A 17,364-nucleotide genomic window follows, 5' to 3' on the forward strand; every position below is an offset into this window, starting at 1 on the left:
AAGAAGGAGACGAATTTTATATGAAAGACGGTAAATGTACCCTCAAAATGGTAAATAAAAAAGGAGCGCTCGAGTTTTGGAACTCAAAGCTACAAGCAGCTGAACCATGCATCCTAACACTGTCAACCCGATCTACGGCTGCACCAAGCTCGTCGACAATCGAGGCGGTGACAATCGACTTGAAAGAGATAGGGAATTTACGGAGCGAATATTTCAATGCCTTCAATGTCTCAACGTCAGCTATTCTCATGACAGCATGGGGGATGGTCCTACGCACATATACGGACTCGGATGAGCTTTGCTTTGGCCATGCATTCACAACACGACAGAAACCAGCGAATGGTCATGATGCCCTCAACAGGCCTCAGGTTAATATATTGCCTTTCTTTCTTCAGTTTGAAGGAGAAGCAACCGTACTAGAGACTGTTCGAAAAGCGCAGTTGGACTTGAACGATGCGCAGTCAAATCAAGACGTTTCTTTGGCCGAGACTTGCAGCCACATGGGCATGGAAACTAATGCATTGTTCAACACATGTATGCTCTTTTCTTCAGATGAACAAACTCCGCCGGACGCAGCACCCGACATCTCTGCCCAAGAAGTCACCTTGATGGAAGGCTGCCCGCAGGTAAGACCACAAAGATGTAAGATTTATGCCAGATGCGCTAACATCCTTAGTATGATATCATTATTCACGTACCGTCTTCAAACCAATGCATTTTGTTGTATCAGAGCCAATATTTGTCAAATGATCAAGCTGTCCATATTGCGGGCGCACTGAGAGTTGCACTCACATCCATTATCGATTCGCCGCATTTGGCTATGGAAAAAGTTGAAATTTTCAGCCCAGTCGATGAAAGGAAAATATCGCAATGGAATAAAACGGCACCCGTGGCATCAGAATCTTGCCTCCATGATCTCATCAACCAGCAATGTGATTTACATCCGGATTCGCTTGCCGTTGTTGCCTGGGATGGTTCCTTCACATACGGGGAGCTCGATCGCCTTTCGAATATTCTTGCGCAAAAACTTTGCCTCGAAGGCATAGGACCAGACGTTTTCGTTGCCATATGCGCCGATCGATGCAAGTGGATTCCGGTTGCTATGCTAGGAATCATCAAAGCTGGCGGTGCTTTTTGTGCTCTTGATCCGTCACACCCCCCAAGCCGTTTGAAGGAGATGTGCAAGGCCTTGGGATCGAGCATGGTAATAACAACTGTGGATGATGCCATGAGGGCCGATCAACTGGCGTTAACCACTATCGTCCTCGGGGATGATTTAATGACCGAGCCGAATGGCACAAAGTTCAGCCCAGAACGACCATCATCATCTAAAACGCGGCCGAGCCATGCACTTTACTCTGTGTTTACATCAGGCTCTTCAGGAAACCCAAAGGGAGTTGTCATCGAACATCGCTCATTCGCTTCGACTGCACTAGCATCGTTGAAGCCTCTCGATATTCGACCAGAAGACCGTATACTCCATTTCGCCTCCTATGCATTCGATCTTAGCGTTTTTGAAGTCCTCACAGCCCTTACCGCCGGGGCATCGGTAGCTATTCCGTCAGAAAAGGCCCGCATGGAATTTTTACCTCGAGCCGCAACAGAGCTTGAGGCTACTTGGACATTTCTCACACCCACGGTAGCGCGTATGTATCAGCCTAGCGATTTCCCTACCTTGAGAACAATATCGCTCGGTGGCGAGCTCGTTCAGACATCGGACATCGAATTGTGGGCATCAAAGAATCTCATTACCGGCTATAACCCTGCCGAATGCTGTCCTCTCGGTATTTCCGGCCCAGCTAACCTCTCCGAGGCTAACTTCCTAGGATGGCCATTTGTTTCGCATGCGGCTTGGGTCGCGGATACTCGAGATTTTCAAAAGCTGGTGCCCGTGGGTGCCATCGGCGAGCTTGTTATCGAGGGACCGGCTGTGGCACGCTGCTATCTACACGACAAGAAAAATACTCTGCCCGATTCGCCGTTTATCATTTCCCCTCCGCGGTGGTTGACTCGTTTCCGCGGCGAGGCATCGCCAGATGCCCGCCTGTATCGAACGGGAGATTTAGTACGTTATGGTTCTAATGGCGCCGTGCACTACATTGGACGCAAAGACTTCCAGATAAAGATTAGGGGACAGAGGGTAGAGCTGGGAGAAGTTGAATCTCAACTACGCACAGCTTTCTCTGCTGGAAATCATCGCGTGGCCGTTGAAGCGGTGAAACTTTCCGGCTGGACCACTCTCGTCGCATTCATATCCATGAATTCATCAGATTCTGTCACAAATCGGGATCCTGCGCCAACTGTACGCTTGCAAGATATTACACAGGAATTAGAAATCTACGTCGAAGGCGTAGCAACCAAACTACGGGGTATTCTGCCTGCTTCTATGATTCCAGCTCCTTTCTTGCCTGTTACTCACATACCGGTTTCGAAAAGCGGAAAAGTCGATCGCAAGCAATTGAGAGCCTTGGCGTCTTCATTATCTCCGGAGGTCCTATTTCGCTCCAAGGGTGAGTCGACAAGTGGGAATTTACCAGAGACAGACGACGAGCGTCGCTTGCAAGCCCTCTTTGCACAGGTATTGGGCATATCGCCTAGCAATATCACTGCAGATAGCGACTTCTTTCGCTTGGGCGGCGATTCCGTGCAGGCGATGAAGCTCTTGGCGCTGGTTTCCCAGGAAGAGGTCTTTGATCTTACATACAGCGATATTTTCCAACACCCCAGACTGAGAGATATGCTCAACGCATCTAGATCAAGATCTCGTTTCATAGACAACGATGACGAAACAGGTTCTACCGACTCCGGCCTTCCTCCGTTTTGCCTTGTCAAAGACGCCAGCTCACTTATCGATATCGCGAGTGATCAGTGTGGTATAAATAAAGGAAACATTGAAGACATATATCCCTGCACCCCGACACAGGCGAATCTCTTAGCCTCAGCTGCTCTAGATGGAGATCCGTGTGTGTCAATTCGATCATTCAAGTTGCAACACGATATTGATAAAGCCCGCGTCAAACAGGCATGGAGTATCACCAGTCAAGGTCATTCAATCCTTCGAACGCGCATCATTCAGAGCAAGACTGGAGCCTTTTTTCAAGTCGTTGTAAGAGAAGATATCTGCTGGTCGGAATATACAGATGGCGATGACCCAAATTCCCGATTCCGCCCATCTTTTGCCTTGGGAAGCCCGTCAGTCCAGCTCTGCTTTATGAAAGGGCGGCTATACGTTGCTATCCACCACGCACTTTACGATGCTTGGTCATTGTCACAGCTGCTAAATGAAGTTGATGAGGCCTATCGTCAGCTCTCAGTACGGCAGCTGCCTCCGCTGAATCGCTATGTGAAGCATGTAGCAGAATCGTTAGACTCTGAGGCTTCATTTTGGAAAGCAGAGTTGGAAGATGCTGATCCCGCACATTTTCCTGAGCTGCCCTCGAACAAAGCCGATCTGGAAACAATATCAACACCGACGAAATCGATCGGTACTACCATGCCCATCGATTCAGAACGCAAGAGCAACGTGGAATACGAGCTGCAGTTAGCATGGGCTATTACTTGCTACGGTTACACCAAGAATGAAGACGTAATATTCGGAGTTGTTTCCTCTGGCAGAAATATACCCCTCGACGGCGTAGACAAGATGCTCGGTCCCATCTTTGCCATCACGCCACTTCGAGTGCCCATCGATCCAGCTCAGGAGGTGGCAGAAGCCATAGAAGAGCTGCAGTACCGGTCAGAGGAACAGGCAGCGTATACTCACCTTGGTTTACACCGAATCAGTCAACTCGGACAAACGGCTGCAGCAGCTTGCCGGTTCCAGACGTTGCTCGTTGTTGAGCCTAATGAGTCGGAGATTCAAGGGACATGGTTTTGCGATCATGAGATCATCTACGATTCTATCGAGCCTAGGCATCATTCATTGACGTTGAAATGCCTAGTCAAGCCTAGATTCGTAGATGTGACGGCAATTTTCCACCAGTCAATCTTGCCTGACACCCAGAAGCAAGACATCTTGCTGCGGTTCCAACACATATTCCGGCAAATTCATACGTCTGACGCCCCGGACTCTACCATAATGGATATTGACACGGAAAACCCGCAAAATTTGGGCGGCATTCAACATTCGAGCCTGTTTGTGAAAAACGTTGGCAGTGACTACACAACAGCCAATCAGCTGCATAACAGAGATATTTTCTTATGCAACTCGCCCAAGAGCCAAATTGATCATAGCCAACATATGATTGATCATGCTCTGGAAGAAGTAGCTCAAGCTCAAAACTCGTCGGCTCGAACCTGCAGAAGATTGGAAAGCCAGCAGCTTGCTCAGGCATCAGAAGCAGTAAACCTCGTGGCTGAGATAGATCGATACGATCGCACCATAGCAATTGCGCAGCAGGAAGAACTTACTAGTCCTAAAAGAAGCTCACGAACCGACGACCTGTCTTTCAAGCTGCAAGCCGGCATGTCAATTACGGTATTTCTAACCGGCTCCAACGGCTTTATCGGAACAGAGGTGCTTCGCCAACTTCTTGGGAATCACAATATTCGCCGCGTCATCGCCCTGGTGCGCGGTAGCTCAGCGCAGGAAGCGAGAAGCCGCACAATCGATTCAGCAAAAAAGGCACTATGGTGGACGGACGGCCATGGTGAAAAGCTTGACGTGTGGCCTGGCGACCTATCACTGTCGCACTTGGGGCTTGATTCTGAGCACTGGAGCATCCTGGAAGACGGCATGACAGTCGACGCAGTCATTCACAACGGAGCTTCAGTGCACTGGCTCAAGAGCTACGCGGCTTTGGAAGGAACTAACGTCCGGTCGACGGCAGAATTGCTGCGTCTTGCGGTAAAGGCGCCCCATGTGAGATTTACATATGTCTCGAGCGGCAGGTACCAGGACCCCGTGGAGGAAGTTGAGGAACAAGTGGCGATACAGTTTGCTGCAGGGGGCATCCCGTACAGCCAGACCAAGTTTGTCGCCGAGTCTCTGGTCAGGCGCGCGGCAGCACGCATCCCGTCTGGACTTTCGAATCTCGCAGTTGCTAGCTTGGGGCTTGTGATTGGCACGCCGACCGAGGGCGTTGTCAACTCGGATGATTACATCTGGCGACTGGTTGCGGCGTGTATCAAGGCAGGTGTGTGCAATGCCGATGAACTGGATAAGTGGTTTCCGGTCTCTGATGTGGCACGTACGGCGAGTATCATAGTTGATACGGTGTTGGAGCCTGTGACAACATCTGCTCCTGTGAAACAAGTCACTGGTGGAATTACGTGGCGGGAGATTTGGGATATTGTCACGGAAATGGGTTATACTATCGAAAGTAGGCCTGCCATGGATTGGATAAGGGCTGTTCGTCAGGACATTGAAGTTGAGAGAGAGCATCACCCTCTTTGGACGCTGGCGCAAATGATTGAAGGGAGCATCGACAACAAAGAGCCCATGTGGGCAGCAAGTTGGCGCGGAAACGAAGCTGCATCCGTGAGGTTAAAGGGGGCTGTAAAACGCAGCATTCAGTTCCTGGGTGAGATTGGTTTCATCCCAAAGTCTGGTCTCGAGGCCGAAGAGCAATTACATAAAATACATAGAGGTGCGTTTTCTAGATCATAGTTATAATTATATGACATACAGCTGCTAGTCGCGCGCTCGCTTGGAAAGAAGGCACTGATTGGCCTTCAAGTGAATTGTCTTCCTCGGCCAGAGATTCTGTAAATCAAGCAGAAGTCATGGTAAATAGCACGCACTTGGAGCTGCGGTCATGTCCATCCCGCTCCAAAAACGCCGTCAAGCTCGCCGTGATGCATCATTATGTTGGCAGAATCTGACATACACTCCATAGCAAATTGCGCTGCTAAGTTGAGACCATCGAGGTATGCTTCTGGTAGATTGGTGAGATACGGATGCTTTTTTGTCAGGGTGCATCGATATATCAAGATATCGCAACAGCAACTTTCTTCCTATACTAAGTTTTCCAGTTTTCAGTTTCCCACCATTCGTTCAAAGGTCGGAAACTTCCTCCCTGGTAAGGTCTTACAGCCGGCATGACTACATGGAAAAATAGACACTTCAGTTTTGACCAGGTTCGAAAAAGCTGACGAGCTGCATAGCTCTTTTTTGGGGAATGTTTCTGGATATCCTTTGATGAGAATGTATTGTGTAAGTGGATAACTGTCTCTAGATGCCATCTCAGGAGGCATTGTGTTTAGGTTCTCAAGTTATTCCAGCCATTTCTCGACCAACCAGTCCGCAGCCTCAAGTATAACAGGATCCTGCGAGCCCTTCCAGTCCTCCGTAATGGCCATATCGCAGCAATGATCCAGGCCCTTAACAATGTCTAGCCGCACCGGCCGCTGTTGCTGTTTCATTGTCTCCTGAAAAGTGAGCGAAGTTTCAATAGGCACGACAGTATCCTTATCGGCGTGCAACACCCAGATGCGCTCTGGAAGCTTGGCACCTTGCTCAACACGACGGTTCAACCAGACAGTCGCATGATCATCTAGCTTGCCTCCGGGATTGAACAACTCCGGGAACAAGCCAGCACGTGCAACCCATGCCCCGAAGCCATCACGCTCAGCTCCAGGCATCGTGACGATCGGTTCCTGCATAAATTTCTCAAACTGTTCCTTGACAGTATTGTCATCTGCAGGGAACGCGGCATCCGGCAAGCAGCCTGGGTTTGGCGCACCGACAGCTCGACTGCCTCGGCGCCACCAGTCGGTGTCGAAATCAATCATCGGATACATGAGACTGAGGGACCGGTAGGAGTCTGGGTGAGCCAGAGCAGAAGACAGGGCGATGTACGCGCCCGAGGAGCCTCCATGGAGCAGCATCCGCGACAAATCGACTTGGAAGCCTGGCGCCCTCTCAGCCAGTACCTTGGGGAATGAGGAGTGCAGCCACTCATGGAAAGCCTCGGCGTCTTCCTGAACAGCTACAAGGCCATCCTTGTGAGGGAGTAGAGTATGGTCGGGTGACACGATGATGGCTGAATGTTTCTTTGCAAGCTGGAGTAGCAGGGGTGGGAAAAAGAGGGCGAACAAGCCATGCCCTGCGACTAGATACCCGCCATGCCAATTTATTATTACTGGACTAGGCTTCGAAGGAGCGTCTTTGGGAAGCAGTATGTGCGCCAAAATTGGGTGATTGTCTCGTGTTACAAATCTGTGGACTGGTCAGCATGAAGAGTTTCGGAATAACAGGTGCCATCATACGGTTCGTCAATAATTTTGAAATCATTAAAGATTCCATCTGTCTGTGGGACTATCTTGTCCATTTTGAACGAAAATTTGGGTGTGTTTGAAAGTAATTGCAGTGGATGAGGCAACAAGACGAGGGTAGTCAGTTGCTGACTATATATACAGGTTTTACATTAGGAGAGGCTCTCTTTCGTTGATGATTTAAACGCTCTGTTAGGTTCCCTGTTCCGAAATTCGGTCTTTAATGGACATTGATACGTGATATTCAGGGTATCGACGTCATACGCATGCGAGATTGTAAGCAAACAGCCGAGATAATCGCTCCGGGTAAAATACATGTGGCGGCACGTAGGTATCCAGCCGATTTACTTGTCCTGTGCATCATGTTCACATGTATCTTGTCAAGTTACTAGGACCAAGGCCTTCATGCCTGTGTATTCGTATTACAGTACAGGGAAAATCCTAATAATATTGACCAGATATAATTATTCCCGGGGGTAATAAAAACCTTGTAAAGGCATAGTAGTAGGGCCTCTAGTAAAATAATGGGGGTGCTAGTATTATACTACTATTATATAATAAGTACCTAGTATATTTTTAAAATAATATTAAATTATAAAATTGTTACCTTTTATAATAAAACGAGATAATTTTCTGTTTTAATTTTTAAAAATTATAATACATAATTTATTTACACTATAAACCGAGCAGCGTAACAAAATGCTTGCATTGCACGTCACCAAGTAGGTCGATAGTTATAATAAGAGACGAAATATCGAAAGCATTTTAACAGGACAATCGACAGCTTAACCACAAGAGCGGTATTTTCTTACTACAAACCGAATCCCTATAGTAAAGCAGCCGAAGAACGCTAACAGTTACTCTATATGCTCGCGTGAGAGAATTTTGAGACCTTCAAACGATAGATTCGTCTCGGCACTATAGGCTTTTCTCTACCCAGGAACAGACGTTGCAAAACAACTTTACATATGCTAGGTCTGAGGCGCATTGCAATTCTACGGACACACACTCGTGGCTAACAGAAAACCCTAGCCTTCTATTAAGTGCTATTACATCTGTCGGGTCATCTAGCGCTCAATAGTGTATTCTGTAACGAAGGCGGGCTTGAGCAAAACTTTAAATCGGGGTAAAACAATGCTAGACTACGCCGTAGGTCTGAAATGCGGACTGCTACGATGTTACAGTCCTAATACACCCAGCTTGTTAGAATTTTGAATGCCCCTCGCCGTTAGAAGTCTGAAACCCTGGTTTTTTGCAATAGAGTAAAAGTCAGCTTGTGACTCCGTTTCTCCTCTCCACCTGACGAGGTTGACCTGGTAAGTCCAAGCTAGGATGAGAATACGGGCGAGCACTGCGCAGCTATCGATTCGTGAGGCAGTTGTAATCTTGGCGTCCCTGAATTTCCCCAATTCCTTTACTTCATCCAGAAGGGTCCCTTTCAGCAGCCTGATCGCTGGATAACGTCCCGTGTATTGGTGAACTGCTTGTCTGTAGGATTTCTTCAGCTTGCAGCTAAGTGCACTGTATACTCTGTCTTTGTAGTTTGTGGTTGTCCCTTCCCTTTCCGCTATGATGCCAAGAAACCGTTCGAGAAGCGTTGCATAACGACTGAAAATCGCCACCGCATCCGCAATATCACAGGGATCAAAAACGTAGGTAATATTTTGAGCATTTGCGGCAATCTGGCGTCTTGCGATGTACGTTCCAAAAAGCTCGTATTTTTCGTCCCATGTATGCACCTTATTGATCAATATCTCAATATCTTCCATGAGCTCTTTTGGTGTACCGCCAATAATATCTGCCCCAAGGACAGTGAATTGTACTGCAGAGACAAGGTTTCGAGTAGCTTGAGGAATAAAGCCGCCAAAAGCGATCCCGGCGACAGCTTTAGCCCAAGTCCAGCGATCAGGGTCACCAGGTTCCAGGGGATTGTCATGAGAATCGCAAATATGGCCATATGTAAAATGCACGATGAGGCCTGGGACACAATAGTAGTCGTCATTTGTCTGGCCAGGAAGGTCTCCGAGAAAGTTGATGGAGGGCGCCGTCGGGTAGTCTCTGGTATCTTTGATGCTCAATCCCCATCGAATAGCGTTGTGAATGTCTTGATTAACCTGGATGCTCTTGGTTAAGCCTGGCTTTCGCGCGAATGGAAGGCAACCGCAAGCCATCAGCTTAGCAAATAGAATGGAGTAACCGTTGCCCTTCGAAGCCTGCAATCTCGGACCTCTCCTGGGATGCGTAACGTGAACCCTAAGATAGTCGTCTTGGCTAGACACATTGACCATAAGACCGTAAGCACCACTTCCATAAAATTTATCTTTGTCCCGGCGTCTCAGATTTATTCCAAAGGCCAAGCAGAAGCCCACCAACTGCTCAGTTGACACGGGTAAACATGGACGTTTGCCAAGAATCCAAATGGGACGTAGATGCCGATCCCAGATCGATTCGTAGCCATAGAGAGGGTCTTCAATGACTGATGCGCCGTCGCTTTTCTCCAGCAACCTCACGCAATCCTGTAGTACAGGCGCGCGATCTAGGATTTTCTCGTACAGAAGTTTTCGATTGTGCGATCGATGATATTCGTAGTGTCCGCAACGCTTTTCGCAACACCAAAGCTGGCACTTTCTGACAATGCAGAGCACGAACTTTTTGATAAGGTAACGCAACCAAAACAGACACCACCTTTTTTTTAGAGATGACTGGTCGATTTTAATTTCAAGATCGAGAATAGATGGTGTTTTCATGGCTTTCTTCTTTTCACCTTGTATAATGGTACTTGCTCTATTCATAATTATTCCGAGGCGGGCATCTTTGATAGCGGAAGGCTCCTTCCACGCCAGGTGTAAGAAGAATTGCTCGTAAAGCTGCTTCCAGCAGACTTCATCGTCAAGGTTATCGTATATTCCCTCCACGAGTGCCGACGTCCACTTATTGGCTTCTCCAGCTCTCAAGACACCGTATAATGTCGGCAACTCCAGTATTCTCACCTCTCGTCCCATTAACCATCCCCATGGCTCTTTTGCCTTGAACAACCCCATCAATCTTTTATTTAGGCAAATAGACCCGACATCTTCGCCACCGCGCTTTTTCCTCAAGTTAGCGCACCAGGTCTGCACGCCAATAACTACAGTGATGACACCAAGAATACCAAGTGCAATACCTATCCAATCTGTGGTTTTCGTCATCCTGTTCTGGAATTAAATCAAAGAGGAGGAATGAACAATTAAGTGTGTAAACCTGTAAGGACATTGAGGTATCAGAAGCAGTATTGACAAAGGTAGGGTAGAATCTGGGCAGCGGAAGGGCAGCTGATAATATAAAGCAAGTAACGCAAGGGTTGCAGAAGCTGAGAAATATATCTTTTTTACGCTAAACCTAAGTGTCGGCAAACTTTCTAGGAATTAATAGGGATGCTACATTAAATTAATACAGACGCTGATGCCTAAGGGACCTCGCGCTTTTACCACTTCGTATTGGTTAGAACCCAGCCCTAGCCCACCAAAGGCGTGTCTGCACAAAAGTTTCAAAAAACTTTAACCACGAAACTGAACAATGTGGCGTCCACATGGGCTCTCGTTTGTGTAAACTTAACTCTAAACAGTATTATGCAAAATACATGTCCGCGCGAGTCTATTCACCATAGCGCGTAATCACATATATGGCTACTTCGTTCCATGGCGTGTTGCTTTGATATATTCCGTGATCTATCAGGCGCTTGAAGTAACGCGTTACTAAGTGGCAAGAGTTGCTAAGTTATTTGTATCGGCTTGTCGAGGCTGTCCAGACCTCCAGGGTATAATCCAGATGCCCACATCTGTATTGTTATCACCACGTCCGCTCGTGCTGCAGTAGCAGCAAAACTTAGAACTATGTGCCAAGCTCCTATCCTTTTGGCATCGTTGAGATTCACCCTCCCATTCTAGCATTTTCGTAACAGGATAGTATGCAGATGTACATCGCGAATAGATCCAGGCTGGAGTAAACGTATCAGCCCGATGCTCCGCCTGGAACAGCTAGTATGTCTTAAGTTCCTTACCTGCCGCTTGCCCAATGTCCAGAGACATTACCTGTCTCTCATAGGGGCTGTATCTTACAGACAACTCAACCGGGATATTTCGTCAACAAGTTAAGCGGCTGAAGTCCGGACAGACCATGCTGCGGTCACCCTCGCTTGGGTAGTGTTCGAGCGACAGTCAAGTAAGGTCCCTAGAACGGAACCAACAGTCCAACGATGGGCCTCGACTATATTATCCTCATCTTGTTCCCTCATCGGTCGCGATACCAAGTTGTCCGGGTCATCACTGCATAGTGTTGTGCAGCTAGAGTCGTGGGTTGTATAGGCTTTAAAGAGCGTATCTATGCCTACGTCCGGCCGCTCATACCTCTTCCGTAATCTGGGGTTATTGCAAAGAGCGATTTCTATTTCTTCTTGAAGCCGGTGGCCTTTTCTCTTATACTGTGCCTTAATTCCGTTAAGGGCAGTCCGTAGTGCAGTTGGAGGTTGATCTAAAAGCTTCGTATACTGGAAGCTTCTATTCTGCACTGCTTTGCCAAAGTCGTACTGAATCACGCCACCCTCCTTTCCACATGGTGTACTGACTACAACATCCCCTAAACGAATATCGTGGTTTTCGCTCGAAGCTCCGCCGCCGATACCCAACTAATAGGCCAATCCGAATATTAGGGAAGGTGTGAAACATATCGCGAGCTACGGCGGTGGCCGAAGCTATTCTATATTCACCATTGGGTAAAATACCAGGCTCGGGGGCCGTTACCTCGCCACTGTCGTAAATGTTCTTTGCTTCGTTGAAGAGGGTGGCCTTGCCAATTGTTCCGTCCCGCATACACCATACGTAGGCAGTAATAAGGTCGCCGGACTCGACAAAGTCTTCATTGAACTTATAGTACGACATAGGCTCCTTCTTCGGGCCGCGGAACAGAATTGCGGCATGATGGAATATATTTGTGATCTTGCCCTCTCAGACCTTAATCCCAGACTCCACTCCAACCTTGAGAGAGACTTTGTTCTGCTATCCGTCGAGCCCTATGTAAGAATAAAGCCGGTAGTTGTCGTTCACGTAAGACTGGTCTTTCATCAAGGGTTGGGGGTTGGGAAGTACCCACGAACCCCTGACTAAGTTGAATGGAGATGGTCTGGTGGTAGCATTCAGAAGGCTACCAGTATCCTGATCACGAGCAGGCAGGATAGCGCCAGACCAATTTCTGATCTCGTCTAGGCCTTTTCCGAGTTTTGGAGAGTGTTTTGGGGGGGGTCGCTTTGGTTTTCGGCGCAGGATCTTTTGCCACAGCTTAAACTGCTCTGGCGCCAGTTCCGGATCCGGACGTGGAGGAAAGAACTCCTTTTCGAGTCGTTCGGGGGTTGCTTTGTGCAACGGAACAGCTTCAACCCCTGAGGACCCGGCAGATATTGTATCGAAGTAATAAGAAATTCAGCGTTGACAATGCTAGTGGATTGCCACAATATCAGACAATAGTTACTCTCGTGAGGCCTGGACAGGCTTTGGCTGCCTCCCCCTCTTCTAATCTTCCAAAACTTAGAGTATAGCATTCTATCTGGGGCTGTAGTTATAGCCTTGCTACAATAAAAAGCATCTAGAAATCTCTTTCTTGCTAGCGATCTTTGAAACAAAAAATACTCACGATCCGATGGGTTATCCATCTTTTCCTTATACTCGTACATCGTTAGCTACAAGTCCTTACTCCAAAATTGCCATGGTATAGTGCCAAGTTCTGTACCGACACATTCCTCTATTCTAATGTATTTCCCAACAGTATTTCATCAAACATGCACATTTCGCCATTAATTACTCTTATCCCCCTTAATTAAATCCCCGAAACGCTTGTCGAAAGCCCGTGCCTCCTTCAGAAGCTTCGTCACGTCGTGGCGCTTATGACCGCGATCACGAATCAGGCTCTCGGCAATCGGATTCAGTAGCTCCAGAATGTCAATGACATGCGGCACCGTTTCTCGAGTAACAGCACCTATTGCCTCGAGCATTCTAGTCGTGACGGTGGTGTTTTTGCTTCCCAACCATGTTAGTGCTCCACGCGCAAGAGATGGGATGGAATGCGGCAACCTTACATTATCGCGGCAAACTTTGACGAACAAAGCATCAAGATGCTCGGTCCGATTGCGTTTATGAGTATCCACCACCTCTTCCCGAATCGTTTACGTTCGTGGAAATCGGCCCGCAGCTGCGACTTCTCCCGGGAGCCGGCCGTCTTCCATTGCGGGTGTGTGTTTTCCAGAATATCATCAATCATGGAGCTGATTGTGCCCCTGCCCACTGTCATCGGCTTGATGCCGCCGGCAGCTCCTCTTTTCCATTTGACATAGGTATTTTCATACTCCAGGTGGAGCAGGACCATGGCCATCCTGCTCCGAATGGCGTCATCCTTCATCCGCATATCGAGGCGACAGAGACACGAGTACGCTTTTTGTAGCTTTTCATATTCGCAGCGACTGGCTCTTTGGTAGGGCGGCGGCACTGTTTTGTGCCATAAACCATCTGTGGCCCAGCGCTGGAGGTTCATTTCCAGGAGAGAAAGGTAGTCTGATCGAATGCACGTACGGGCTGCCGAGATGACCTTTTGCATAGCTGCGTCGGACAGGGTGCCTTCCGTGCAATCGACGACGGCTTGTCCATCATTGCTGTCGGAGTTTGCGGTACCAAAAGGCCAGGTCGTCTGTGAAACAGACTGGGCTGGTGAAGTGTTCCGTGAGCTGCGCGACTCCATCTCTTCCGTCGCCTGCCAGCTTCCATTGAATGAAGAGGATGAGGATTCACTCAGTTGAGTCAGTTCCCTGTGAGTGGTGTTCTCTGTATAGCTGACAGGTGGGCAGGTAGGCAAAGTATTCGGCGACTCGACATAATATTCGCCAGCATATTCATTCACATCGCTGCCTGTCGGTCGCTCATCATTTTCATGGGGTATCGTCTCCACGTTGGGAAGTACCATGGAAGCATTCGAAGAGCTCGTGCTAACTGCGGCTGTAATCGATATTAGTCACGTCTCATCCACGATAAAGTTCTCGGATCATGCACATACTATCATAAGACATACTAGAGTCGTCGAAGAACATGCCAGTACTACCCAGTTGGAGAGAGCCGGTTGACTCAAGGCCATGAACGCCCACCTTTCAAGATACTACGTTAGCTTTGTTTGTGTAAAATGCAATCTTGGGCCTTATATCACACCAGAAATGAGTCCACCCCGACTGTGTTGAAGCCTTCTCCCGAAAAGCCGTTGTCTTCGGTACAGTCCATGTCCTGAGCATGACTGACGTTATTCCACCTTGCAATCTCCATGTATTTAGACAGTTCTTCGTCCGGGATCGCCAGGGACTCAACGTCTGCGAGTTGTGTCGAGTCTGTTGGGAAGATGATTGGCGCATTGGGTGCCTCCGTCAATCCGGCGGCCTGCTGATTCTGGGATAGTATGGACAATTCCGGACTCAAATACCGCTGAACGGAATGTTCTGATGCTGTATCACTACTTTTAGGAACCATGATTTAGTTTGTAGCCCTCTAGCCTACACCATGTCGAAATACTGAAGCTCACCATGTTGATTGGTCGGAATCAAGAACGAGTATTGGTTTAGCCGACGAAGTGTCCTCAATGGCCTCTCCCCTTAGGTCAATTCGAAAGGGCCTCAATCGGCTAGCCAGGGTAGAAATAACCGTGACATCGCGTTCGTCAAGCAAGGACTTTATGGCGTCGATAAAGAGACATAAATTGTCTAGGTTCGGGGTGCAAGGAGTTAGCAGCTGCTCCAGGGACGAGTCCATCACGGATAGAAACAAAGAGCACGCTCCAGAAGCAAGTATTACGCACGATTGCAAACCCGAATTATCTCATGCCGTAATGGATTTGAAAATGTAGAAACCCTCGGCTTGCGAGAACCTTAAATACGGAGACATTGATGACGGACTCGGTGCGGCTAATGGCAAGATGACGAAATGCCGAAACGGAGGGGATGGGACAAAAGCGGCCGACATTATGCAAGACCCTTTTACGGGAATAGTATTCTTAAATGCAATCATGACTTTTTGGTATTCGTCGGCCCGGAGGACACGAACCGTCTCCACAGCGGCAAGGAAGTAACATGAGGACGCGGCGTGACGTGGTCATCAAATTCACCGGCGGAGCCGCCCGGGCTACAAAAGCAATGCCATGTTGCCTCCTTTTTCAATTCAGTACTGAAGAGCAGCACGTGCGCATTGAAGCATTTCATTAGTTTCCTCATGTTGATATGGTCTCACCTTTTTCACCGAGACAACGGTACTATCTCTGATATCCGAGGGTTTCTTCTCCGCCCTGGATTTATTGTTTCTGACGTTAATAATATACATGACTGTCATGGTTTACTCACAGACACTCTCCTGAACTTAATACCAGCCCTACATGAACGGTTTACTTAAAAGAAAATCTTGATGGCGGTGGAGAATGTGGAGGTTCGGAGATATGTAGGCTACCTATGAACCCCGGTTAATTTATCTGGCAGATGTAATCTGCATAAAAAAAGAGAAATGATTTTACTAGTTTCCTAATAGAGTTAGCAGCGACCAACTTGCACCCACGGCCCAGTCATCCGAGTTGGGAATGTAACAAGCCCTGCTGCCAGTGTAACAGCCATCGTCTATAGTTCAAGTGTGATATTAACAGCTACTTGAGCCTATGGATCGTAACATAATAACAAGGCTTAGAGCTCTCCTCAAGTTGAAGACAATGGTAACTAGCGCGAATGGAAACTCAAAACGAACCTTGAGTAGATGAACCCTTGTATCGGCATACCTAAGCCCTGCCCATAGGTAGTCTCCATCACAAGACTAGTGAAATATCGCATTTATGTTGTTGTATGTGAATTTCCATGGCGATGCCGCTGCTAGAACCGTAATCTTCGTTTCCAAGTCGCGAAATATTCCAAACGGTGCGATGCATAGCTGCACGCAGACTAGAATGAGGAAGGTTTGCTTTTGCCACCAAGCCACTCGGAACCATTGCGTCAACCATTGGGCTTTCAGACTCGACATTCGTACCAACACTTGAGCTGCTAACGCCGGTGTTGTAGATGCGGCCGCAGCGATTGCCGCGTCCTCATACGACCACAGCCTCAATCCCGGCATTACATATGCAAGTCGTTAGATTTACACCGATGACAGCTCAAGTGCAGATCTGGCGGGTGATCGGGTAAGCCGCAACGGTTTTGCTCCACAAGACGGACAAACCCGAAAACAGCTGGGGTTGGTGTTTGCTGGGCAAGCCATGTGGCTGCATGTAACATTGCATTAGCACAGTACTAGATGGAGTCATCTACAGATGGAGGCAAAAAGCGATCAAAGCCTACAAAGAATGCCCGTATGCCAAGCACCGTATACGTTCCTAGGTACGGAGTAGTAATGTCAAGAGTAGAGCCCGGGTGTACTGCGGATCGGGAATAAAGGATCCACGACAGTCGCATCTCGCGCGAGAAGCCCAGCAAGGGGGCCCTTGATTTGACGTCGAGCATCAAGCAATCTTCAGCTCAACATGTCTTCTTGTGATGCTGTGTGACCTGATGGACGAGCTTGATTGGGCCCAACGACAGTTTCGGCGCCCACGGCACATCTACATGCATAAGCGATTGCCAAGCTTTATTGATTGCCCGCATTTTGACCCCTCTTTAGATTTGCACAAGCGCTGACTGCTGCGCGGGCGAGGGTGCCGATCTTACCTAGCGTTCGCTAAAATTTACATACCCTCGTACAAGAATCTGCGGCTAAAGTGCCATGTTCTCATTCCAGCTGGGCTTAAACGAGGGTTGAAATTCCGAGGCACGTCTTTTTCTTTTCAATTCTCCGAAACTTGGGCGTGTAAGAGGAAGAAAGATGGTTGGCCAAGACTGAACAACTCGCATAAAAGATGAACGACTGGAAAGAGCTACAGGGTAGCTTATCTTGGAGAAGAAATAAAGTTAAATACAGTACTACACGAAACCAAGACCTTTTCTTCACTTACATAAGGTAACTCTCCACACAGAAATCGACGTCTTCAAGTACTTTTTAACTTAGGCGCGGCCTATCCTCATAGATATGGCGGAACTTCTCATGACACGGATCGGTGGCGGACGCGTTTTGAGATGTA

General features: G+C 48.1%; 5 protein-coding genes across 5 annotated transcripts; 1 reads left to right on the forward strand and 4 right to left on the reverse strand.

The window, feature by feature from the left end:
* Window positions 1-47: 47 nt before the first annotated feature.
* On the forward strand, window positions 48-5,710 carry MAA_06744 (lysergyl peptide synthetase subunit 3 LPS3; the record flags this gene model as incomplete). Its single annotated transcript, XM_007824742.1, has 3 exons — window positions 48-626; window positions 677-5,588; window positions 5,637-5,710. 3 exons carry the CDS (start codon window positions 48-50, stop codon window positions 5,708-5,710), a joined length of 5,565 nt encoding a protein of 1,854 aa, XP_007822933.1.
* Window positions 5,711-6,213: 503 nt separating this feature from the next.
* Window positions 6,214-7,271, reverse strand: MAA_06745 (uncharacterized protein; the record flags this gene model as incomplete). Its single annotated transcript, XM_007824743.1, has 2 exons — window positions 6,214-7,159; window positions 7,210-7,271. The coding sequence occupies 2 exons, from the start codon at window positions 7,269-7,271 to the stop codon at window positions 6,214-6,216; spliced, it is 1,008 nt and encodes a 335-aa protein (XP_007822934.1).
* Window positions 7,272-8,393: 1,122 nt separating this feature from the next.
* Window positions 8,394-10,403, reverse strand: MAA_06746 (uncharacterized protein; the record flags this gene model as incomplete). Its single annotated transcript, XM_007824744.2, has 1 exon — window positions 8,394-10,403. One exon carries the CDS (start codon window positions 10,401-10,403, stop codon window positions 8,394-8,396), a length of 2,010 nt encoding a protein of 669 aa, XP_007822935.2.
* A 941-nt stretch (window positions 10,404-11,344) lies between these two features.
* Window positions 11,345-12,131, reverse strand: MAA_11628 (Alcohol dehydrogenase superfamily, zinc-type; the record flags this gene model as incomplete). The annotated part of the gene is made up of 3 exons (XM_011412543.1): window positions 11,345-11,537; window positions 11,601-11,878; window positions 11,994-12,131. The coding sequence occupies 3 exons, from the start codon at window positions 12,129-12,131 to the stop codon at window positions 11,345-11,347; spliced, it is 609 nt and encodes a 202-aa protein (XP_011410845.1).
* A 908-nt stretch (window positions 12,132-13,039) lies between these two features.
* On the reverse strand, window positions 13,040-14,750 carry MAA_11629 (uncharacterized protein; the record flags this gene model as incomplete). Its single annotated transcript, XM_011412544.1, has 4 exons — window positions 13,040-13,262; window positions 13,322-14,231; window positions 14,290-14,377; window positions 14,439-14,750. 4 exons carry the CDS (start codon window positions 14,748-14,750, stop codon window positions 13,040-13,042), a joined length of 1,533 nt encoding a protein of 510 aa, XP_011410846.1.
* Window positions 14,751-17,364: the final 2,614 nt, after the last annotated feature.

This window comes from Metarhizium robertsii, assembly GCF_000187425.2.
Source record: "Metarhizium robertsii ARSEF 23 chromosome Unknown MAA_Scf_11, whole genome shotgun sequence".
NCBI classification, from domain to species: Eukaryota; Fungi; Ascomycota; class Sordariomycetes; order Hypocreales; family Clavicipitaceae; genus Metarhizium; species Metarhizium robertsii.